Raw genomic sequence first — 25,277 nt, forward strand, 5'->3', positions numbered from 1 at the left:
GTTGACCATGATGGCTACTCCATTTCTTCTGAGGGGATTCCTGCCCGCAGTAGTAGATATAATGGTCATCTGAGTTAAATTCACCCATTCCAGTCCATTTCAGTTCGCTGATTCCTAGAATGTCGACATTCACTCTTGCCATCTCTTGTTTGACCACTTCCAATTTGCCTTGATTCATGGACCCGACATTCCAGGTTCCTATGCAATATTGCTCTTTACAGCATCAGACCTTGCTTCTATCACCAGTCACATCCACAGCTGGGTATTTTTTTTGCTTTGGCTCCATCCCTTCATTCTTTCTGGAGTTATTTCTCCACTGATCTCCAGTAGCATATTGGGCACCTACTGACCTGGGGAGTTTCTCTTTCAGTATCCTATCATTTTGCCTTTTCATACTGTTCATGGGGTTCTCAAGGCAAGGATACTGAAGTGGTTTGCCATTCCCTTCTCCAGTGGACCACATTCTGTCAGATGTCTCCACCATGACCCGCCCATCTTGGGTTGCCCCACGGGCATGGCTTAGTTTCATTGAATTAGACAAGGCTGTGGTCCTAGTGTGATTAGATTGACTAGTTTTCTGTGAGTATGGTTTCAATGTGTCTGCCCTCTGATGCCCTCTTGCAGCACCTACCATCTTACTTGTATTTCTCTTACCTTGGGCGTGGGGTATCTCTCCATGGCTGCTCCAGCAAAGTGCAGCCAATGCTCCTTACCTTGGACGAGGGGCATCTCCTCACCAGGGCCCTTCCTGACCTTCAACGTGGGATAGCTCCTCTAGGCCCTCCTGCGCCCGCGCAGCCACGGCTCCTTGGACATGGGGTTGGTCCTCCCGGCCACCGCCCCTGGCCTCGGGCGTGGGGGCGTGGGGTAGCTCCTCCCACCCGCCGCCCCTGGCCTCGGGCTTAAGGGCGTGGGGTATCTCCTCCTGCCGCTGCCCCTGACCTCGGACGCGGGGTAACTCCTCTCGGCGGCACCCCCTGCCCCCGACCTCGGACGTGGGGTAGCTCCTCTCAGCCATACCTGCGCCGTCGCAGTCACACTCTCGACCGCTGCCCTGACCTCCGACGCAGGGTAACTCCTCTTGGCCGCCGCCCTTCGGGCATGGGGTCTTCCCGGCTTCTGCCCCTGACCTCGGACGTGGGGTAGCTCCTTTTGGCCGTGCTTTAGCGCGCCCGTCGCAGCCGCCTGCGCGTAAAGTGGTTTAAAACATTAGGTTAGTGGCTGTGAGAAGGGGAGCTAGTGCTTGGGAATGGACACAAGAGAAGAGTGTGTGGGGTGGTGGGGGAGCTGGTTTATCAGTTTCACCACAATTACCAGTTATCAGTTTCCCTGCAGCTCTGATGGAGGAGATAGGCCCCAGGCTGAGCCCTGCAACTGGTGTCTTGCTGATGCTTTAAGATGGGATACCAGTGGGAGCATTGGGCCTGATTGGATGCATTCTTGTGGATTTTCCCCCAGGACACATATGCAGAGAAGGCCTTCAGTCTAGGGGAAGGACAAAAGGAGGGAGAAGATGCCAGCTGGCATCCATCTTGGCTGAGATGTGCCCCAACACCAGGGCCAAATATGGAGATGACTGGCCAGAAAAAAAAAAAAAAAAAGTCCAGAAAACTGCCACTACATAAGCAACCTAAGCTGCCCCTAGAAGATGCAACTCACTCTGCGCTCACCTGTGTGCCCCTTCAAACGTATCCTGTTGTTTCCACACACACTTTGCTTCTTCCACATGCATTTTTCTTCTAATGAAGCCCCCCCTTTTTTCTCACAATCTTGATCTCTGCTGAGTTCTTCAAAGAAGACAAGAACCGAAGTCCTTTTTTCAGCCCTTCACCTCCGGAATCAGCTCCAAATTCATCCTTTAAAACTTGCTCTGCAGATGGAATTCCCTTTAAGCGTCTCTCCTTCGCAGTGAATAAGTACGCTACTAAACAGAAGAAGGCGCTAGAGATCCATTGCGGGATGTAGGCGCTTTTCTCGGTGGGTGCCAGTAGCTGCATTTGTCCCCAGGGGTGCGCCGACACTGGGTGGCGCTCTGCTCCAGCGACATACCCTGGACGCCGAGGGTCCCTCCACCGGCTTCCGGCTTGGCCTAGCCACCCGTCAATCGCGTTCCCATGGCCCTCCTGACAAGGAGACCACCAGCTCCAGGCCCCCCTCCGGTCTGTACCCGTGCACCACCCACCCGACTCATCCACTCCCTGCAAGTTTGTCCTACCAGATTTGTCAAGTAGCAAACCGATAAAAGCATATTACCATATCAAAGGGCAGATAGAAATCAAATTTCGTCATTTGCTGGATTATACCTCATCAGTGGAGATGAACAGAGAACTTACCAGACAGGAGTGAAGGAGAGGAGAGGGAGGGAGGGAGGGAAGTAGGGGAAAGGGGATGAAACGTGGAGATAAACAGCCTCACTAGAAACCAAACGGGGACAAACAGAAGCGGCTCTATTGAATAGGCACGTATAGGTCCTTTCATGGATCCCAGGCTGTGGAATGTTCTGGCACTCTGTCCAGCATCTCTGTCCTTTCTGAGGTCTCTCGGGCTAAATGTGATAATGTTACCATTTTTAGACATCTGGAATCGGATTCAGATTCCAGCTTCACCACTTCCTAGTTCTGCGGCCTGAGAGATGGCATTGCCTTCCTGATGTGCACTCCCCTCACTTCCAAGTGTGGGCAAGTTCCTCCTGAACTGTTGTACAGTTTAACAAGCGGAGGCACAAGGACCTGTACCGTTCCTCGGAGCTGGTTCCCTCCTCCCCACCTTGATGTCCGCTCTGAGAAACACAGCCCTGAGGCAGAGAGGGGAGGAGTGATCTGAGCAAGTAATCCCTTACTTAAAAATGAAGGGGGGAAAACCCATAATAGGCAGATAGTCCAATCTATCTTCATAAATTAAGACATACATCCATTTTGTTGAAAGAGCCAGCCTTATAGAATGTAATCAGTTAACTGCTTCATTCTTTTCTTCCCCACTCACCCATTCAAACCTGCTTGGTAGGTAGCTTTCCCCTGCCCTTTGGATAAAATCTAGGGCAAGTCCCATGACTTGTTAAATCATTCTTATGTAACAATAAATTTTTCCTGTGACTTCTAGTTGTAAAAACAAGCTGTGTTCAGCACTGGAAATGTCCAGCCCCATGCAGTGGTCTAAACCTCCAATGCCATTTAAAGTTCACACCTCCCCTTCTTTCCTGCCCTGACCTAGGCTCATGCCTTATAGATAGGCATGGAGCACCATTTTTTTATTTCTCCAGTTTGTGCTTCCATTCCTCCTCCCAATGTTCTAACAGGGATCTCTTTTTTATTTTATTTATTTATTCATTTTTTTGGTTGCTCCATGTGTCATGTGGAACCTAGGTTTCTGTGCCAGGGATTGAGCTCACATCCTCTGAATTGGAAGCATGCAGTCTTAACCACTGGACCACCACCACCACCACTGTCCCCTAACAGGGATTTCTGATCATCCAGGAAGGGGCATGGAAGTGGTACAGAAAGGCCACCTAAGGGGTAGGAGAGGTTCTACATGACCAGTTATGAGCTCGAGTGCTCACATGGGTTCTTCCAGAGCCTCCTTTTTCTACAGGATCCCATGACTCAGGTTTGCCCGAGTGTGGGATGGCACACAGTACCCTTCTCATCCACTTTAAAGGTCTGTATTACAGTTTTGGGAAATGAAAGTCTGAAAATTATGCTTCCCAGACTCTTATGGACCAGGTTCCAGGTGGTTTACCAAATGTGAGGCACTCAGGTGAAGCTCGGAAGCAGAGAGTAGAAAATCATCCTTTTCTTCCTTTGATTGTGATGCTTATGACAGCAAGATGCTTGAGATTCTTGTAGTAATTTGAACAAAAAATAAAATTTGTGCAAATTCCAGCCCGTTGTCACTATAGGGTACCAAGTAGGCAGCAATGGCTTTGAGACCTGGCAGCAGTTACGAGACAGGGAGTTCTCCTCCTCTGGGACTGCACCTGTACAGCCGAGCACAGACCCTGGAGTTATGCGTTTCTAGGAAACGTCAATATGGCACCCTGAGTTATCACCCCCGTCCTTAGCCTCTCCCTGTAGCTGTATCTATTGCCACGGTGCTTTGCAACTCCTCTTACAAAAAGGTGTAGTTTACCCTGCCCCTTGACTTGGAAACTCGGCTACATGACTCACTTCAGCCAATAGGATATCAGGTGACACAGCACAAGCTGAAGGTAGAAATGTGTTTGTCCTTCTTCTGCCTTCCCAATGGAAAAGCTTTCCCTGGGTTGCTGCTGCCCCTTCAGCTTGTGCTCAGAATGAACAAACATGGAGCAAGCCCAGGTGAGGACATGAGCCTGGTCAGACCCACAGGTTGAAAGTGAGTTGCCTAATCTAGACCCGCCCATATTCAGCTGATCCACAGATGTGTGAGAAATACACGTGCAATTTAGTAGAACACTAAGATGCTGAGATTCTTTGTTATGCACCATTTTCCCAAAAATAGCCAACTGATACAAACAACTTTTCTCCTTTTGACTTCATCAGCCCCATAAGAAGGCTATGTAACTTGTGTCATCAAATTCCCTGTATAAAATCACTCTGTGTTGTGAGTTCTTTCTCTGGGAGAAGAATTCTGAGAAAATAATGATTTTTCTGCTTGAGTCAGAGTTATGTTCATGCTGAGAATTAGAAAGCCTGAATGAAATACAGAAAGCTTCTTTGCTAAAGAGCTGCCAAGTCAACAAGCATTTGATGGGCCATGATCTCAGAAGAAGGAAAACACAAGGGATGAGCTGACAGTTTGTGAGCCACTTTTCCCTTTAGGAACCTTGCTGAGCATTTGCACAGAGGGCCATGGGTTAAGAGGTAGAAAAGGAAGCACAGGCTCTGGAGCTGAACAGACAAGACGTTGGAGATTGGAGTTGCCAAGGCAGCTAGGATTAGAGGGGACAAGATGCTAGATAAAAGCAAAACACAGAAAAGAAACTCGGGAATTCTCTGGTGGTCCGGTGGTTAGAGCTCACTGATTTCACTGTGGTGGCCCAGGTTCATTTCCTACTCAGGGAACTAAGCAAGTCACGAGGCATAGCCAAATAAAAAAGAAATTCTGAAACTTGAATGACATTTTAAAGCTGTTGAAAGAAAAAGAAATGTCAACCTAGAATTTTATATTCACAAAATTTTTTGGTGGGTTTCTTGGGATTTTCTATACATAAAGCCATGTTGCTGCTGCTGCTGCTAAGTCGCTTCAGTTGTGTCTGACTCTGTGTGACCCCATAGATGGCAGCCCACCAGGCTCCTTTGTCCCTGGGATTCTCCAGGCAAGAATTCTGGAGTGGATTGCCATTTCCTTTTCCAATGAATGCATGCATGCTAAGTTGCTTCAGTCGTGTCTGACTCTGTGCGACCCCATAGACCAGGCTCCTCTGTTCACAGGATTCTCTAGGCAAGAATCCTGGAGTGGGTTGTCATTTCCTTCTCCGAAAAACCATGTTATCTGCAAATAAGTATAGTTTTACTCCTCCTTTCATGATCTGGATTCCTTTTATTTCCTTTTCCTGTCCAATCACACAGCCACCACAATTTTGCAAGAGATAAAGAAGGCATGAAGATTGTAAAGGAAAAAGTAAAAGTATCATTCACAGAGGTCATTACTATATACAAAGAAAATACAAAGAATCTACAAACAATTACAAGTGACTTTAGCAAGGCCACTCACTAGGTACAAAGTCAATGTACAAAAATCAATAGAATTTTTATATACTAGAAACAAATATAAAACACCTAAGAGTAAATCCAAGAGAAGAGGTACAAGAACACTTTCCTGTAAAACCACAAAACAAGTTTAAAGAAACTTGCAAAAACCCTAAAGAAATGGAGAGATACACCATGTCATACACATGTAATATACCATGTTAATGGGCTGAAGATTCAACATTTTAAAGATACCAAATTGTCCCCAAACTGAATATGTTGAATGGAAAGTCCAACCAAGTTCTAGTACTTTTTTAGTGTGGAAATTAAGAAGCTGACTCTAAATGTTTTATGGAAATGCCAAGGGCTTCATTCTGCTTGGCTCACCTTGTGGACAGGATTGAGACCTGCTGTCTTAGGCCCACGGAGACACGGTGTCTTTTCGCCCTGACTGTATATGTGAACAGGGGCCAACCCGACAGAGCACCCCCACCTCCCCTTCAGAGCAGAGAGCCTGCCTGTCTCTTGCCATTGAAAATGTTCAACTGTGAGTCAGACATGTCTGTCCATTCTGTCCTGCAAAGGGCATATTTACCAAATTTTCCAAGTGGCCCTGGAAAGGTCACTGAGACAAGAACCTCCCCTTGAAATGTGGGGGTAGTTGGCACCTGTGGTCTCGGGACCCCAAGAGAAAGGGGAACCGTTCCATCTTAGTAGCTGGCTGTACAAACACACTGCTGTTGTTTAGTCACTAAGTGGTGTCTGACGTTCAACCCTTTGCGACCCCATGGCCTGTAGCCCACCAGGCTCCTCTGTCCATGGGGTTCTCCAGGCAAGAATACTGGAGGGGGTTGCCATTTTCTTCTTCAGGGGGTCTTCCTGGATCAGGGATTGAGCCCATGGCTCCTGCATTGGCAGGTGGATTATTCACCACTAAGCCACCAGGGAAGTCCCAAACAAACACATAGAGAATGCCATTACATGTGTGCTGTGATGCTGTTAGAAATTACTGCAGTGTTGGTTATGTTAAAAATCATGAAATAAGTAAGGAAAAGCAAACACAAGGTATTCTGTGCATACAGACCACTAGCGGCAAGGCTTATATTTGTGCATTGACAGAGATTGGAGGTGAAGTCAAAGAGGCAACATTTCACTACTTTCTTTTGCAGAAGTTGCTTCACTGTGTAATAAAAGAGAAGATACCACTTAAGTGTTGTTTCAGTTACAAAGAAACAAGGCTTGAATCTGCAAGCTTAGTAGTATTCAGGTGAAAATGATAACTGCTTAATAACAGTTATCAGTGACAAGCAGAAGGGCTGCTGGTGACTTTGAGTACATCTTCACAGGGACTCGATGACTGTGGTTTGTGGGAACTTCCATCTTAGTGAAATTGACACTGACACCTACCACAACACAGCAATCATAATGGATCTGCTGGGCTTACAGGCAAAGGTTTCAGCCCTATGGGCTGTGCTTTGGCCACGTGCTTTCACCATTTCTTACCCCGAGGTAGGAGGCCCAAGGGCAGATGACCAGAACCTGTCCACCACTCAGTACCTGGGCGGGCTGTTCACAGCATTCTCCTGCAGGTGTGAAGCTAGTGAGTCTTGATCCCCAAGAGCCTTCTCTTCTAAGCCATGCTGCCCAGGCATCCTGGGACTGTTCCACACTTACACACCCAACCTAGTTGTCAGACTGTGCTATTATATTTAGTTCAGTTAAGTTCAGTCGCTCAGTCGTGTCCGACTCTTTGCGACCCCATGAATCGCAGCACGCCAGGCCTTCCTGTCCATTACCAACTCCAGGGTTCACTCAGACTCACGTCCATCGAGTCAGTGATGCCATCCAGCCATCTCATCCTCTGTCGTCCCCTTCTTCTCCTGCCCCCAATCCCTCCCAGCATCAGAGTCTTTTCCAATGAGTCAACTCTTCCCATGTGGTGGCCAAAGTATTGAGTTTCAGCTTTAGCATCATTCCTTCCAAAGAAATCCCAGGGCTGATCTCCTTCAGAATGGACTGGTTGGATCTCCTTGCAGTCCAAGGGACTCTCAAGAGTCTTCTCCAACACCACAGTTCAAAAGCATCAATTCTTCAGTGCTCAGCCTTCTTCACAGTCCAACTCTCACATCCATACATGACCATAGGAAAAACCATAGCCTTGACTAGACAAACCTTTGTTGGCAAAGTAATGTCTCTGCTTTTGAATATGCTATCTAGGTTAGTCATAAATTTCTATTATATTAGGTTGGTGCAAAAGTAACTGCAATTTTGCCTTGTTGAAATTTGCTGTTTGATATTGGGATACATTCTTAAATAAATGTGGTTATATTACACATAATTTTAATGTGCATTTCTCACTTTATGTTTTTGCTAATGACATTACTTGCTGTATATTTTATATTTATTTTAGACTATAGAAATGATGTTAGGAAAAAAGCAGACTCGGGTGATTTTTTTTTTAATTCAAGTGCAAAATAGGTTGCTAATAATCAGACAACTCGAAACATCAACAACACATTTGACCTAGGAACTGCTAATGAGCATACAGTGCAGCCGTGGTTCAAGAAGTTTTGCAAAGGAGACGAGAGCTTTGAAGATGAGGAGCGTAGTGGGTGACCATTGGAAGTTGACAACGACCAGTTGAGAGCAATCACTGAAACTGATCCTCTTACAACTACATGAGAAGCTGCCCATGAACTCAGCGTTGACCATTCTACTGTCACTTGGCATTTGAGGCAAACTGGAAAGGTGAAAAATCTCCATAAGTGAGTGCCTCCTGAGATGACCGGAAAAAAAAAACCAAACCATCGTTTTGAAGTGTTGTCTTCTCGTATTCTACATAACAACAATGAACCATTTCTCTATCAGATTGTGACACGTGACAAAAAGTGGATTTGGTATGACAGCTGGTGACAACCAGCTCAGTGGGTGGCCTGAGAAGAAGCTCCAAAGCACTTACCAAAGCCAAACTTGCACCAAAAAATGGTCATGGTCACTGGTGGTCTGCTGCCAGGCTGATCCACTACAGTTTTCTGAATCCCAGCGAAAGCATTACATCTGAGAAGTATGCTCAGCAAATGGATGATATGCACTGAAAACTCCAATGTCTGTAGCCAGCACTGGTCAACAGAAGGGCCCGATTCTTCTCCGTGACGATGCCCAACCGCACGTCGCACAACCAACATTTCAAAAACGGAACGAACTGGGCTATGAAATTTTGCCTGATCCACCGTATACCTCTCACCTACTGACTACCACTTCTTCAAGAATCTCTCAACAACTTTTTGCAGGGAAAACACTTCCACAATCAGCTGGAGGCAGAAAATGCTTTCCAAGAGTTCGTTGAATCCTGAAGCACAAATTGTTATGCTACAGGAATAAACAAACTTATTTTTCATTGGTAAAAATGTGTTGATTGTAATGGTTCCTATTTTTATTAATAAGATGTGTCTGAGCCTAGTTATAATGATTTAAAATTCACAGTCTGAAACTGCAATTACTGTTGTACCAACCTAATATTTATTGTGAACCAACTGAAGTAAACCCTTTAGACAACTTGTCTTCTCTGCCAGGCAGAAGGTAGAGAAACGACAGCAGAAAAAAGTGTAGGCTGAACATTAACACATCCTCAGCTTTCCAAGTTTCCACGGCACTCTACACATGTACAGCTACGCTTTCACTAAAGACACTATTTCTTCTCAGTGTCTGAGTTTCCAGTCCAATTCAAGACATGGATGACCAGGAGCCAGGATTCTAAGTCCAGGCAGCCCCATGGGCAAAGAAGGACAGAGTGAGTCAAGGAGGGCCTCTCGGGCTGCTGAGATGTAACCCACCGGTCACACCACTGCCCAGGCCAGGGCTCTCTTGTCCCCTCTTCTCTCCTATACATCAGCATACATATTCCCCCAGCTCAGGCTGACTCTGCAGCCCAGTGAGTTGCTGGATGCAGTGTCTGAGCCTGTGGCTGTCAGGCATGGCTATGGGGAGAGAGAGCTTCTGGAGCAGACCTGAGTTCCCCGCCCTGGTTAGGGCTCGGTGGTGCGGCAAAGTGCATGCCAACGCTTCACCAACTCCTTGGGTTTGCTAAGCATCTCGTTCCAGTGCTCCAGTTCTCTGCCGCGGGTGTACATGTAGGGGCCCACCACCACCCGGCCCAGCTCGTGACTCCCTGCAGGGGAGGGAGAACATGGTCATTCTCGGAAGCTTAGAAGCCACCTCACCTAAGCCATCCCCAGGGCCTTCCCTCTCTCTCACTCACTCCTTCTCTTAAGGGAAGTAGCCAGCTCTCTCCCTCTTTAACAGCCTCCAAAGGGGTCCTGACTTTGCTCTGGAGCTGGAGCTGACGGGGAAGGGAGCCCAAGTAAAGAGCCTGCCCTTCAGTGCGGGCACCCATTCTGCCCCCCATCCTCCTGGTGGGCCATCAAACTGCCTTGCATCAAAGAGCTGAGGGAGGAAGGGGCCCCTCCAGAAAGAAGCCCTCTTCCCTCTGTCAACTTGTATATTCAGCAGGAACACTCAACAATAATTTTCGCCTTTTACCAAGTATCACAATGGAGAAGGGGCCTAAGCTCTGACCCCTGAGACCAGCTGACCTGACAGCTCTGCCTCAGTGACGTGGACCCTGGAGTGAGGGGCAGTGCGGGATAACTCCACCCTCTCATCCACCCTGAACCTCACCCAGGACCCTCAGGGCTTGTACAGAGGGCACGAGGCAACACAGGGTACATAAAGACCCACAGCACCAGGTCGCTTGGCCAGTGCAAGTAGCTATGCTGTTTTCCAACCTCTCTGGCGATTTGCCCCAGGACGGAGTAGCAGGGGCCATCCTTTAACCTCTTTCTAGGGTCCTGTGGACAATGACACCAGACTAAAGCTGGGTGTGAGCTCCAGCTATCTCACTAGCAAGCTCCGTGTCCTTGGGTAAATATCTTAGCCTCTCTGAGCACTAGTTTCCTTCGGCACAGAACAGAAACCATACGGCTCCTTCCAAAGGGTCCACACTTCCTGAATGCACAGCAGCCCCTCCTCAGCCCAATCCCCAGGCTGACAGTGAGGGGCAGCCTTACTGTCCCCTTCGGCGCTCTGCAGCACTGTCAGGCTGAGGCTCGCCGTGTCCAGCTCAGCGGGGATGGCTTTGAAGCTGAAGGTCTCGCTGTACACAGGGTTGGTGGAGCCCAGCACCGCCGAAGTCTTCTTGCACTTGACAAACTTGTTGTGGTTCATCAGAGACACTTTGACAAACACACCTGAGGGGCAGGACAGACTGCAGGCTGGGAGGGACAGGCAGGGGGCCCAGCCTCCTGCCCGTGGGAGCCTGGGTGGGCGGGCTCATGCCTCGCCTGGGTGCCAGGACCCCATTGCTCACAACTGCTGCAGCCAAAGGGCGTTACAAGAGGAAACGGGGTTGATTAGCGTACTGCCTACAGCCAAGGAAATGCTTGGCTCCCTTCCTCTTCCTTCCTCTCTGCCTCCTGAATGCACCCAAGGTTTGGCTGGCCCTTGTTACTGCAGCCTGGCACCACACGCCCATCCGTCCCCATTGTGGGGTGGATCCTCCTTGCTGGGCGCCCAGGCCTCCTGGGGCCCTTAAGCACCCCATTCAGAGGTCAAGTTTTTTAATTTTTTTTGGGGGGGGGAAGTTGCTGTTAGATGGGTTTTGAATCCACAGTGGAAGGCTGAATGCCAGCTTGCTTATAATGACCCAAATGCAGAGACGCACAAAGGGCAGACAACCACCCCCTTGCTGGGGGCCCCACAACGGGGCTGGACATTTAGGGTGAGCCAGAGTGGGGTCTGCATTCCTCCAGCTCCTGAGTTCTAGCTGAGTGTCAAGCTCTGCATGCAGGGACACCCTGTTCGCTGCTCCCTGCCCTGGGAGGAGCCCTTGCTTTGCAGAAGGGCAGGGCTGGAGACAGGCAGCACAGTACAGGAGCCAAGGCACTGCTTTGGGAAAAGGGAGGGGCAGGCTTGGTCTTAGGGTTCTTAGGGGTCTTGGTGAAGGCCAAGGGGATGCAGCCTTGGGATCAACATAAGGAAGCAATTTCTCACACCCTAGCTGTGCAGAGCAGAGAAGGCAATGGCACCCCACTCCAGTACTCTTGCCTGGAAAATCCCATGGGCAGAGGAGCCTGGTTGGCTGCACTCCATGGGGTCGCTAAGAGTCAGACACGACTTCACTTTCGCTTTTCACTTTCATGCATTGGAGAAGGAAATGGCAACCCACTCCAGTGTTCTTTCCTGGAGAATCCCAGGGACGGGGGAGCCTGGTGGGCTGCCATCTATGGGGTCGCACAGAGTCAGACACGACTGAAGTGACTTAGCAGCAGCAGCAGCTGTGCAGAGAGGGAGGGTGTGGCTTGGGAGGCAGCAATGCTCCTGGTAGCACATGCAAGCAGAAACCGGATGGCCAGGGATGAGGGCCAGACTCCAGGCTCCAAGATCATGGGCTGGGCCCTGCCCCAGGGGGAAACCTTACTGACAAAACTCGTGTTCTCCCGGAGTCGGAGTCCCTTGGCTCGCAGCACAACCACGGTGAGGCGGTTCAGACGGTCATTGTAGCTGAGGCAGAACTGGAGGTCACCAAATTCGGAGGGAGCCTGGAGAAGCCAAGAGGAAAGCACCCCAGGTAGGTGCTGGAGGCCCCCATGCCTTCCTCCTTCCTCCTGGCAGGCAGGCCCAGGGTACTCATGACACAGCCATACTCCTTCCTTGAAGCCCATCCACCATTTTACAGATGGGGAAACTGAGGTCTGGGGAGTTGAAGGGGCCTGCTGAAAATCACATAGTAAGGACCAGAGCTGAGGATTCAAACCTAGGAATGGGGAATTCCAAGGCCTATTCTGAGTCATCCTCATGGGGTGGGGGGGGTATTGGGGGAAGAGTGGGTAATTTCCTTGGCAGGTCCATTTGAGGTGTCAACTTTCATAGCTATCTGATCTGGATGGGAATCCAAATGTGTTTTTTCCAGGATGCTCCAAGTAATCTCCAGGGCAAAAGAGCCTCAGGTGCACCTCCACTGTCCCATGCAGCTCTGGCCTGGGCCCTCCACCGCGAGTCGCACTTGTAGGGGTAGTGGCCAGTATTCTGCTGGGCCACACCTGCTGGCTGTCTACGGTGGTCAGACTCATGGTCATCTGGCATGTGTCTGGTGACCCTAACCTTTACCTCCAGGCTCTCGGCTTCCAGGTCTCTCCAGAGGACGCGCCGGCAGTTGCCCGCCAGTGTCTCCTTCTTCAGAGGGAACAGCACTTGCCCTAGGAGCTGGTGCTTCCTCTGCCTGTCCACGTGGTACACTGAGAACCTCAGCACCCTCTGGTTGACGCTCTTGCTGGATACCTTGGAGAGACGAGGGCCCGGCTGGAGTCAGGAAGGGTCAGGGGATGGGATGACGTGATATGTTGTTCTGGAAACAGAATCTTTCCATGAGGGGTATCTCAACCAGGGACCTGCACACCCCAAACCCAGGCATCCTCAGGGGACCCTTTGCCTCAGTGGGGCCAGTGTCCCCAGGAGGTGGAAGGCTGTGCCAGAGCCTTGCCACACAGAGTGTGGTCCCAGAACCAGCAGCACCCACCACCCCCGGGACCTTGTTAGAAACGCAGGACCTTGGGCTCCACTCAGACCCACCAAGCAGAATCTACCATTTAACAGGCATCCAAGTGAGTTGCCTAAACTAAAAGTGTGAGAGGCTCCCACCCTGGAGCCCAGGGAACCCCCCGTCTTTGCTATCTGAATTTGGCACCTGAACAGTCCTCTCCCTGAGACTCAGTCTCCTCACCTGTAAGATGGAATAATTGTTCTTACTCTCTGGGTTATAAAACCCCAATCAAAGGGCCTGGCTTATGGCAGATGGTTAATTAAATTTGATTTTCTTCTCTTTCTCTTCCCTAGAGAGGGAAGCACAGATAGGCCAGGGTAAGGTTGGTGCAGGCACAGGGCAGGGGATGATTCAAACCTCCCCACCTTGGATTTTGAGGTTCCAAGAACAGCAGGTTCACCTGTGAATTCTCACAGCCTGGGCCCAGCAGGACGGCCTTGGGCTGGGCCCCATGCCACCCCTCTTCTCAGTGCTCAGCCCCGGAAGAAGGTAGAAATCACAGTCTTCCCAGTTGCAGACAAGCCTCTCCTTACCTTGCCAGTCAGCTTCCGGCCCTGCTCTTAAAAATGTTTGTCCAAGGCCTCTCGGGAGCTCTTGATTGCTGGCTTCCCATAAGGGCCCCAGTCACCTGCTGAGGCTCTCAAGGCCTCTGTGCGCTTGGCTCAGTGCCTCATCACCTCAGGACCCTGAGCTCACCTGTCCCCCATGCTGCAGAGGTACCACCTGTCGCAAGATGGCTCTCGGTCCCTGCTCTGGCCTCTGACAGGACGAGTGAGTCTGGTCCCCACCCCAAGAGGCCTGGGTGGGGGTGGAGGGTCTCACCCTCCACCTTCCATGGATGACAATGTCAGAAATCTCATCGTGTTCCAGGGTCTTGGCTGCCTTCCTGAGTCCCATAAGCCAGGGCCTGGCATTCAGTGGGCACTCCAAGAATATGTTTCTCTTTCTCCCTTCCAGGCAGCCTGTACAGGAGGAGCCCAGCCCTCTGCCCCCTCATCCTTCCAGCCTCTCATCTTCCCCCACCATCAAGGGTCAGGGCTCTTGTACACCCTGGCCTGGCAGGTGGGGTAGAGTAGAGCCTGTGGTATGGGGCCCCTGGGGCTGCAGGGCCCTGGTTAGCACTGGAGGCTGGGCTCTCCTGCACAATGTCTGTTCTTCCCAGGAGGCAAAGGGCCCTGGGCCCTGCCCGCTCAGAGGTCATACCTGAAAGACGAAGTGTTCGTTGAACTGTGGACTGGTGGTTCTGCATTTGGTCTTAGACTGGAGGAAGCGCCGCTCATCGGGCAGCAGGTGGAGCTTCACCAGGGGGCTACAGTTCTCTGAGGGGGCGTGCAGCCTCTGTGCCTTGATCAGGCCCACCAGCAGCCGCTCAGCCTCCTGCTGGTATTCCACGGAGAACCACAGCCGTCCCAGGCAGCCCTCAGGGAAGTCAGCCTCACTTTGGTCCTCTGGGATCTTGTAGAGCTCAGGGTTGATGGTCCCCGCCACACATGCATCTCCTACAACACAGGGACTGGGAAGACTGGCAGGCCAGGGGAAGGCAGGGGCGTGGGGACCGCAAGCTCTGGCTCTTCCGCCCCTCCCTGCCCAGCCCTTCTTGGCTGAGTCTTGACAAGGTAGTTCGCTGGCTTCTCCTGACCACATTCGCCCCACTCTCTTCTCCAGACTAAACACAGCCTCTCTCTAGTGCAGCTCTGCAGGACGCATTCTCAGCACTAAGGCATTCTACATCCAGGCCTGCTCCTCCTGGGACTCCTAGCAGAGGACACAGTATTCATTCAACCCTTGCCCCCATGACTGACCCCCACCCCTAGAGGTCAGGGCCGCCAATGTGGGTGCAGTGCCCAGCATCTGGCCTGGCTCCTTTCTGTGGTGTCCCAGAGGATGTCTCAGTGATAAAATGCTGCCTGTTGTCTTCCTCTTTAAATTGTAAGGGCTTAGCTAATTACTGGGTGGTTCTTAGTGAGGTCTCCAGAGCAAGGAGGTGGGCAGAAAGCTGTGTGCCCAGCTTCCACCATTCTGCTCTCTGGATTGGCCAACCCATCATCCTGGAGGAGGACCCAGCACAGGTGCTGTACCTGGGAACACTGGGTTTCCAACCCCAGATTTGTTGCTTACTGCCTCTGTGACCTCGGGCATGGCACTGTTACCCTCCCGGGCCTCAGTTTATTAATGTGTAAAATGGGGTGATTCCCCCAGCCATGGTCTAACTCCAAAATGGCACGTGAAGCCATACCTAGCCCAGCCTGGGATGCAGCAGGCATTGGTAAACTGAAATACCTAGAAAGAGTGGTCACTGGGCAACTCTGGCATCCTGGGTCCCATCTGGACTCTGTTCAGGAGCCAGGCCATGAAAGCAGATGGGTCTGTCCTGGCCTGGCCATACCATGACCCCTGGGCAGGCCCTGGTGGGCACACTCACCAAGATTGCTGCCAGTGGTGTGGGGCAGGAGCTCCAGGGCTGGGTAGGGGTCCTGTGGGACCTGGGCCCACTCTCTGCTGCTCCGGGGTACCCAGTCTTGGCTTTGGAGGGAAGGGGGCACCACAAATGGCACGCCTGGTGGCCTGTCCAGAGGCAGGGAGATGACAAATAGGTAGCAGGTGAATGGTATGGCTTCAGAGTGCTCAGCCCAGAGAGTGTAAGTGTCAGGAACTAGAGGAGAAAAAGCCAGCAGGAGCTGGAGGAGGCAAGAGCACCGTCTTCTGGGCCCACACCAGGGGACGCGCACAGCCACCTCCTCCGTCTGCCCACAGCCGTGGTGAGTGGCGCAGGAGCACAGCTCCTGGAGTCCGTCTGCCTGAGTTTGAATGCCTGTTCTGCCACTTCCTAGTTGTGCCATCTGGACTTAACGTCCATTGAGCCTCAGTTTCCTCAGCTGGAAAATGGGCTTCATAACACCTGCCTCATAGCTGTGGCTCAGATTCTGGGGTTTCTTTTTTCTTTTTTTGGGGGGGGGTTTCTTTGTGATTGCTCCTGGCCTGCTGACAGCATAGAGGAGGCGCTCCATAAACAAACAGACCTTTCCTTCTCCACCCCACTCCAAGGGAAACTCCACAGGGAGGGCCTGAAGCAAGGCCAGGAGCTCCCTTAGCCCCACATCCTGCCTCACCTGCTTGCCTGGGTCCTGGCATCCAGAGGGCAGAGCGCGTCTCCCTGTGTGCTGGAAGCAGCTGTGGTCTCTGACAGCTCCTCATAGGTGAATGTGGCACAGAGTCTCTTCCAGAGATAGTAGCTCACCCCAGTCAACAGCAGCAGCAGCAGCAGCCCCCAAGGATGCCCCCAACCACCAGGGCCACCTGCTCTGGGGGCAGACACCACCAGTACTGTGATGCCTGGGGAAAGTCACTCCCCTTCACACCACGGGCATTCTGGAGACAGAATCTGGGTAGCACCACCTCCCTGGGTTGGATCCCAGGAATAACACAGAAGCAGAGCTCATGTGCTCACGTATCTGCTGGGGAAGGGCGCTGCTGGCTCGGCTCTGCTGGGTCTCAGGGGAAAAGCCATTGCCCTTGAGGTCCTAACGCCCCGAACAGAGCTGTGTGGTTCTGGACTTGGAATCTTGGGTCAAATGAACCATTTTTCCTTGTGCTTCTGTGTAGAAACTAAGCCTTCTCTTATCAGAACCTCCATCTTCCCTGGACTCCTGTTCAGGGTGGTGGGCAGCAGGCGCTTAAGGAAAGCCAGGGAAGAGGTGATGCTCTGGGTGGCATTCAGAGCCCTATTCTTTGGGTCCCGGAACCTGCTGAGAGGTTGGGCTCTGGCTTTAGTTCTGTAACTTTCTCTAAAAACCTCTCCTTCCCCTCAGCCTTCTATCACAGCAAGCCCACATATAGGGGAGTCGGTGGGAGGCGGTGGAGGCGGGGAGCAGCGAGTGTGAGAAACCAAGACACACTGGCACTCTGCTGCCAGTAGCTGCCCCCACACTTGCCCAGACCCGGGAGGCTTCACCCTGAGCTAACTGAGAGAGCTCTGCCCCTCTATCCCGCACTAGGCGAGGAATGTCCCTCCTTTGGGTCACCCTTGAGGCCGGGGGCTTCCCCGACCCGGGGATCAGGACTGGGTTGGTTGGTAAGAAGGAAAGACACCCACACCTCCTGACCCGCAACTATCTACGAGGAGTGGGCCTCAACTCTATCCCCACACCTGGCTAGGAGCGGGAGCAGGGCAGAGGCAGCGCCCCAGAGGGTGGCAAAGGGGCACCGCGCGGCGCCGGGGGCGTGGGAGGGGAGGCGAGGGCACTTACCTTCCATGGGGCTGCTCTAGCCGGCCGTCGGGGGCGCGGGCCCGGAGCTTGATCTCGCCTGTGTCTGTGCCTTCAGCCGCTGCCAGGCGGTTTTAAAGCGCTGAGCGGGAAGGAGGGGTGGGGGTGGCGGTAGAGGGCGGTGCCTTGGGGCGCTCGGGTTAGCGGCGGATGGCGCGAGGCACAGACGCGGCTCCCAGAGGCCGCAGCTCCGCCCGGCCCGGCCCAGATAGTGGCTCAGGAGGGGCGCGGAGTCCACCATGCGCTGCTGGAACCCCAGGGCTCCGCTCAGGGCTGGGGGCCTGGGGCTCCGTCCGTTTAAGGCGCCAGGGCCAGGCCTCCCCGGGCAGAGCTAAAACCTCCTATGCTGGCTTTTCGCCCCTGACGACCTTGTCTTTGCGCTGTGCTCGTCTAAGAATGCCCTCAGCCAGCGTGCACCCGTTCCCCGCCCCGTCAAGGATGCGCACTCCCGGCACCCGCGCAACCTCCCTGTAGGGAGCTGGTGTGCCGGCGTCTTAGACCTCAAAGAAACTCTAAGTGGAGAAGGAAAGGAAGTTATTTTGGGGGAAGGAGGTGGGTCTTGTTATTTTGGGGCTTTGAAGGTTGTGTCCAAAGACAGAGCCTGAGCCTGGACCTTGCTCCCACGCGCACCAGCTGTGTAGGAGGGTTCCCTTTCCTCCACAGTCTCTCCAGCACCTGTTGGCAGACTTTTTGATGATGGCCACTCTGACCGGTGTAAGGTGACACCTCGTTTGATTTGACTTTCATTTCTCTGCTAGTTAGTAATGTTGAGCATCTTTTCATGTACTTTTATATGTTAGTTATATGTCACCTTTGCAGAAATGTCTGTTTAGATCTACCCATTTTTTGATTGGGTTGTTTGACTTTTTCACATAGAGCTGCGTGAGCTATTTGTATATTTTGGAGATTAATCCCTTCTCAGTCGCTTTTTTTGCAAATATTTTCTCTCATTCTGTGGGTTGTCTTTTTATTTTTTGTTTATGGTTTCCTTTGCTATGCAGAAACTTCTGAGTTTAATTAGGCCCCATTTATTTATTTTTGTTTTTATTCTTATTACTCTAGGAGGTAGATCCAAAAAGATACTGTTGCGATTAATGTCAAAGAGTGTTCTGCCTGTGTTTTCCTCTAAGAGTTTTATAGTGTCCAGCCTTACATTTAGAACTTTGATCCATTGTGAGTTTACTTTTCTGTAAGGTGCTAGAGAATGCTCTAATTTCATTCTTTTACATGCAGCTGTCCAGTTTCCCCAGCACCACTTAGAGACTGTTTCTCTACTGTATTTTCTTGCCTCTTTTGTCATAGATTAATTAACGATAGGTTCTGCCTCCCTCTTTCTTATAAGAAACTTTGTGATTTCATGGGGCGCACACAGATAATCCTTGATAATCGCTGCATCTCAAGGTCCTTAACTTAATCATATTTATAATGTCCCCTTTTCCAGGTAAAGTAACCTGGTTCCAGGAACTAAGGAGTGGACATTTTTGGAGGCATTATTATGCTGAGCACAGTGTCTGGGCAGCCCTCAGGGAGAGATGGTTTATATTCTCCTACCTCTTGCTGTCTGGAGCTCTCGACACTCCCAGGCTGGGACCAGACAGCTAGCAAGGCCCTTCTGCCCCCAGATGGTAACCCTGCAGCCACCTTATTACCACAGCACACCGGCTCCCCCTTGACCTGCAACTGTCCTACTTGCCTGACCATCCCTCCCTGATGGGCATGGCACAGACTCAGGTTGGCCACCTGCACAGTTGGGCCTCAGCTTCCTGGGGGTCTTCTGAATGTGGGGTGGGGCAGTAGCTGCTTTGGAAAAGGCTATGCCTGTGGCTAGTCTATGCCAGGCTTAGAGCTGCCCATCCTCTCCCAGCCCTGTGCTATACCATCCCAGGGCCCCATCACCCTCCTTGGCTTCCTTATCTCACCAGTCACACCCAAGCAGTCACCAAGTCCTGCCAGCTCTTCCTCCTCCATCCATCTTCATCTCCATCAAGAACTTTGCCCAGGTCTCCATTATGCCTCACCTCCTCAACTTCCTCTCTGCGGTTTAGATTCGATCTCCTACTCCTGCCCTCAGCTTATGTCTTCTAGGCTCCTCTCTCCATTCTCACCCACATGGACACCCCATATTCCTCCATTTTTCTGCCATGCTCAAGGTCCAGACTGATGGAACTGTTTCTGGCAGCGCTGCTACTGAACTGGATGTGTGCATGCGTGCGTGCATGTGTACTAAGTTGCTTCAGTCATGTCCAACTCTCTGTGACCCTATGGACCATAGCTCACCAGGCTTCTCTGTCCCTGGGGATTCTCCAGGCAAGAATATTGGAGTGAGTGGGTTGCCCTGCCCTCCTCCAGGGGATCTTCTGGACCCAGGGATCAAACCTGCATCTCCTGCCTCCTGCATTGGCAGTCTTGCACTGGATACCTTCTCATTATACTGCCCTCTCCTCGTGGCTCATACCATGAAGAATCTGCAACATAGGAGACCCAGGTTTGACCTCTGGGTCGGGAAGATTCCCTGGAGAAGAGAATGGCTACCCACTACAGTATTCTTGCCTGGAGAATTCCAGGGACAGAGGAGCCTGGCGGGCTACAGTCCATGAGATGACAAAGTGTCGGACACGACTGAGCAACTAACACTTTACTTTCACTTCCTGCCTGAGATATTCGGGCCCACTATCCTTCCCCACTGCTTATCCTTCAGAATGAAGTACTATGACTCTCCTTCCTTCTCCATGAAGCTCCTTCCCTATCTTCACTGTACCTGTAGCTGCCATGTTGCTTTATAGGACTCTGTGTCTGTGAGTGTCACTCCAGCTCACTCTCCCGGGCAGACCAGGACTTCTGTGAAGGCAGGGGGCCATGTCTTATTTATCTTAGCATTCCCAATACCCACCTCCAGGCCAAGGCAGTGCTGAATGGTGGATGAAGAACTTGTGCCCTCAGGCTGAGCTGCTTCTTGGCTTCCTCCACCTTTGTCCATGTATCACACATCTTGGGTCCACCCTTCAGAGTCTGACAGGAGCTCCTTGGCCTAGCCCTGGAGACCAGCTGCTGGGTCTGGCACTCACTTTGCTATCACTATCTGCAAGCACCTTACATGTCCAGCCAGCCCACTGAGTTTTGAGTCTTTCTTCTTCCATCGGAAGATGAGAGCAGATGGCAGGAGGTAATTCACCTTTCCTGTTGCTCCTTATGTCCTGGGTATCGGGATGAAAGCTTGATGCTCCTGATTCCACTCAACTCTGCCTGTGTCAGCCAGCCCTGCAGGGACCACCCCTTTAGACCAGGAAACCAAATCAAAGAGTTTCCATTGCCCACCCAATAAGTGGTGGAGCTGGACCCGACACCAGGCCCTCCTCATTCCTTTCTCGTCACTGACGACTGAAGGCCCAGGCAAGGCCCCAGGGGACCATTTCCTGTGCTGATGACCGTGAACAAGGCCAACAGCCACGTGCACTGTGGTCAGTCTCCCTCAGTCCACTGTCCTGTGGAGGTTCTAAGACCGGGCTGGCCTGGAGCCAGCTCCATAGAACAGAATGGCCTCTGGTTCTGGCTGCCCCCGGGCCCTGCTTCCTGTTTTCAGGTCTTGCTTAGGATTCTCTGGGAGCTAGGAAATCTTGAAACAGCAGCAGACAATGTTTCTCTTTTCCATGGCCAAAAGGAAGTCATATTTCCACTGGAAAAAGCATTTCCAAGGAGGTTTGCAGGAAGTCCAAGTGTTTAAAGGCCTGAAAATGTCTGCAGGTGATTAATAATTCAGTGCAATGGATGATTCATGAGAAAGGCCACTTTTAATTAACCTTAAGAATCAGCCCTGTCTAAGGAAGCGTCGTCTCTCATCACTTAGGAACAGAGAGGCCAGAGCAGGATAAAGGCCATGCTGAGAAACATGTGGAAGACTGTGTTTCTGACATTTATGTCAATTCCAGCCCGGTCACCCCACGTCCCTCTTTGTGAGGTGGGGGAGGGTTCCCCCTTCTGCATCATCTCTATTCTCTGGTGTTATTAAGGAGGCCTGGCATGCTGCGATTCATGGGGTCGCAAAGAGTCGGACACGACTGAGCTACTGAACTGAACTGAACTAGCATGAATTTCCCATAACCTCTTTTTCTGAGGATTTTGGAGAGAGTATCTGCCCTTGTCATGTCCGAAGGTCCCTCCTTCTCTGCACTCCACCATGCTGGCTCCAAATGTGTGCCATCCTAAGGACAACCACCCAGGGTCCCAGGATGGAGACCAGAGCCCATGGCTTACTGCTGCCTCCCAGGAATGTTCTTGGCTTCCCGGCTCAGTTCTCCCTGCTTCCCGTCCCCTGCCTGGCAGCCTTTTTCCTGTCCTGGCAACAGTGTCCTGCCTTTTCTTTCTTAAGAACTAGAATTTTCTCTCCTCCTTGTTCACATAGTAACTGATGGAGGTGGATCTCTTCTGTTTCCCCACATCACCAGATCACCTCTGTTCTGGAGCTTTGCATATGACCCAGGCCACAGGGGTAGATTCAGGGGTGAGTCATGAGCTGCTGCTAAGTCGCTTCAGTCATGTCCGACTCTGTGCGACCCCATAGACAGCAGCCCACTAGGCTCCTCTGTCCCTGGGATTCTCCAGGCAAGAATACTGGAGTGGGTTGCCATTTCCTTCTTCAATGCATGAAAGTGAAAAGTGAAAGTGAAGTCGTTCAGTCGTGTCCAACTCCTAATGACCTCATGGACTGCAGCTTACCAGGCTCCTCCGTCCATGGGATTTTCCAGGCAAGAGTACTGGAGTGGGGTGCCATTGCCTTCTCCAAGTCATGAGCTAATCAGGATCAATCCTGGAATTTTTGTGGGATCACTCCCTTTTTCGGTGAGTGTTGTTGAGCTGAAGGAGCTAAGTCTAGGGCCATTGGGAGCACCTGTGTGGAGGAATGTATGTGAGACAGGAGCTCAGAGAAGTGCAGGCCGCCTGATGAATCTGTCTGGCCCCTGGTCCTGCTGTTCAGGCAGCCATCTATCCTTAGGTGGTCCAATAAATTAAACCTTTTTTTTTTTCTTGAACCAGTATGAGTTGATTTCTGATATTTGAAACTAACACTCTTAATTAATTGTTAGCCAAGGCAGGAGATGAATGACTGGGGAGAGGGGAAGCAAGCTCTGTGAGTCTCTTTTTCCCATTATACTCAGGCGGAAAGTGAGGGACACTGAGGTGATGAGACTAAGAAGTGGCTGGTCAGGTTTGATTAGCAGGTCTAGCTCCAGGTCCCCTGAACACTAAGGCTGGCCCTCAGACAGAGCAGAAGTCAAACATTAGTAGTTGCGGCTTGCAGGCTCTAGAGTACAGCCTCAGAAGCTGTGGCACATGGACTCAGTTGCCCCAAGGCATGTGGTCTCTTCCCAGATCAGGGTTTGAACCATGTCCCCTGCATTGGCAGGTGGATGTTTATCCACTGTACTAAAATGGAAGTCCCCATAATGTCAGTTTTCCAAAGTGGCTGAGAATCAGCTAGACAACTGGCCCATAGTGAGAAAGAAAATTCTGGAAGAGTGGAAGAGAGTAAGGACTTGGGAGATGCCTTTGTTGAGGGCTGAGGCTGTGATGTTGGACGCTTTGCAAGAGGGGCAGGTGGGCAGCCAAACTCTCCCCTCAAGCCCAGGGAGCTTTGGCTGGGTAGCTATACTCTCCCTCAGGCCCAGGGAGCTCAGGACCACTCCGAGCGCTTGCTTCAGGAGGAAATGGATTGGCCGTTGGTGTGCACAGGCAACTGTGGCTTCTGTCTTGAGATGTCAGAGAGAGAACCAGAGACCAGAGCAATCTGCTGCTGTGCTGGGAAGTAGCTACGCTCCCTCTATTGGGAGTCAGAGACTTACGGAAGTCAGGGACTAGACGTGCCACTGGCGGTGGGAATGTGGGCCTGGGTATGACGCAGAACTACCAGTTACATACATACTCTTTTTAAGTTTATTTTCCATTAAAAGTTATTATAAGATACTGATTATAATTCCCTGTGCTACACAGTGGATTTTTAAAAAATCTATTTTGTATATAGTACTGTGTGTCTGTTAACCTCAAACTCTGAATTTATCCTCGTCCACCTCTTTCCCCTTTGGTAACCATAAGTTTGTTTTCTATGCTGTAGTAGGTGTTTTTTTTTTTATCAGTTAAGACTTATTTTGGCTTCTTCTTACAGAAAACCTGGTTAAATGTGTCCTAAACCATAAGGAAATTTATTACTGTATTCTATTAACTCGAAGATGCCATTGATTATGAAAATGTATCACTATCACACCACTTTGCATAAGAAAAGATGCTATCAAACTATGAAGCAATTCTTTATTATCAAACAGTTGACATGTGACTTGATTTTAAAGGTGTTATGTGTGAAAAAGAATATGGCTCTAAGAATTGGTGAAATATGGTATTTCTTAACAAGAAATTGGAGTTAGATGGCCTCAGTTTGGTTTGGCAAAGAATATCATCCAAGACTGAGGCTCCTTGTGTCTTTCTGCTTTGCCATCTCAGCATGTGTCACCTTAAAGCTGCAAGACTTCTACTGTAGCACCAAGCTTGGTGTTCTCTAAGACCAAGTTCAAGGGCAGAAAAAGCAGGAAGAGAACAGGGTGGGATGAGTGCTTCTTTACTCACTCACTTCTCTCCTTTCATCAGAAAGCCCTTAGCATGCTGACTCTTATACATCATGGGCAAGACCCACATGGCCATGTTGGTTTCAGGGAAGACCAAGAAAGTGAATATCTGATTTTTCAGTCTTATAGTAGGAGATGAGCAAGGGCAAGGAACTTCAGAAATGGCTGTTTCTGTCAAGGGTTTTTATTCCCATTTTACAGATAATCAAATCTAAGGCTCAGAGAGCCTTGGTTATGTGTCCCTAGTTATCCACCTAGGCACACATAATTAGAAATTGGCCAGCCCTTGATTTGAAGCCAGTGTTGAGTGATCCAAAACCCATGTTCTTTTCATTCCCCCATGAATCATCTGTATGTTAAAGACCCACGATGACAACATTCAAAGATAGAGAAGGTAAATAATAAGGAATGTATTTAAAGGCAAATACTGGACAACCTGTCAGTGGATCAAAGACATAAGAGTTTACTGTTCTCAGCAGCCCAGAGATTGGCAGTCTAGGAAAGGCAGTTGCTCAAAAATTTCATCAAGATTCCAGGCTCCCTCATTTTTTTCCTTTCCTTCCTTATCATGTAGCTTCTGTTCTATGGCCACAGCATGGCTGCTGCATCTGAAGTCATCATGTCTAGCTTTCCTTACTGGTGATTCCCTCTTACATCCCACTGGTCAGAATGAGGTCACATGACTACCCCTAGTAACAGAGTTACATTAGTAGTGGTACCCGTTTTTCCCATAGCCCTGGCAGAGGGGACAGCCGGGAGGTGGACATGTTTTAGATCATGTGACCATTGGATGGGAGAGGGCACCTGGCCCAGGTGCTGAGCTCATCGACTGGCTAGAACTTATGAGTTTTCTCTGGCATTAAAGATCACATATGTCTATCAGATTCCTCTTGATTGAACTGAGAGTTTGGACAGATCACAGAAGCAAGCCAGCTAGCTGCAGAGGAAGAAGCAAGAAGGAAGCATTAAGAGAGCCACCAGGAGGAGCTGGGGCCTTGGTGGTTCAAGGTATCCAAACAGCAGAAATTCTGCATCAGTAGAGGGCACCAGTTGGTAGAAAGAGTGGAGCAGAGAAAAGTCAGAAGATTAGATGGTCCACTCAGCTCCAGGAAGGAAGCAATGCATCAATGGTTGTTTC

General features: G+C 50.6%; 1 protein-coding gene across 4 annotated transcripts; it reads right to left on the reverse strand.

Moving 5' to 3' along the window:
* Window positions 1-5,476: 5,476 nt before the first annotated feature.
* On the reverse strand, window positions 5,477-17,871 carry SYT15B (synaptotagmin 15B). Of its 4 annotated transcripts, XR_011462975.1 has the most exons (9): window positions 17,511-17,862; window positions 16,374-16,560; window positions 15,686-15,828; window positions 14,467-14,762; window positions 12,831-13,001; window positions 12,142-12,262; window positions 10,733-10,912; window positions 8,626-9,834; window positions 5,479-8,406 (listed from the first exon to the last, which is right to left on the reverse strand). XR_011462975.1 is itself a non-coding variant. In XM_070364566.1 (8 exons), exons 2-8 carry the CDS (start codon window positions 16,456-16,458, stop codon window positions 9,692-9,694), a joined length of 1,227 nt encoding a protein of 408 aa, XP_070220667.1. In that variant the 5' UTR covers window positions 16,459-16,560; window positions 17,511-17,871; the 3' UTR covers window positions 5,477-9,691. The 4 variants fall into 4 exon arrangements, 3 of the variants coding, with proteins under 3 accessions (XP_070220667.1, XP_070220666.1, XP_070220665.1); XM_070364566.1 differs by having other exon boundaries at window positions 5,477-9,834; window positions 15,686-15,916; window positions 17,511-17,871; XM_070364565.1 differs by having other exon boundaries at window positions 5,478-9,834; window positions 15,686-15,916; window positions 16,374-16,565; window positions 17,511-17,870.
* Between the last annotated feature and the right edge of the window lie 7,406 nt (window positions 17,872-25,277).

Source organism: Bos mutus, chromosome 28 (assembly GCF_027580195.1).
Source record: "Bos mutus isolate GX-2022 chromosome 28, NWIPB_WYAK_1.1, whole genome shotgun sequence".
NCBI classification, from domain to species: Eukaryota; Metazoa; Chordata; class Mammalia; order Artiodactyla; family Bovidae; genus Bos; species Bos mutus.

What these genes read in the sequence shown, in the direction of transcription:
- SYT15B (XM_070364564.1), bottom strand. An exon ending in GCCAGGACCCAGGCAAGCAG is followed by an intron (nt 15,829 to 16,373) that starts GTGAGGCAGGAT and finishes GCCTCTGGACAG; the next exon opens with GCCACCAGGCGTGCCATTTG. An exon ending in CACCACTGGCAGCAATCTTG is followed by an intron (nt 14,763 to 15,685) that starts GTGAGTGTGCCC and finishes CCTGTGTTGTAG; the next exon opens with GAGATGCATGTGTGGCGGGG.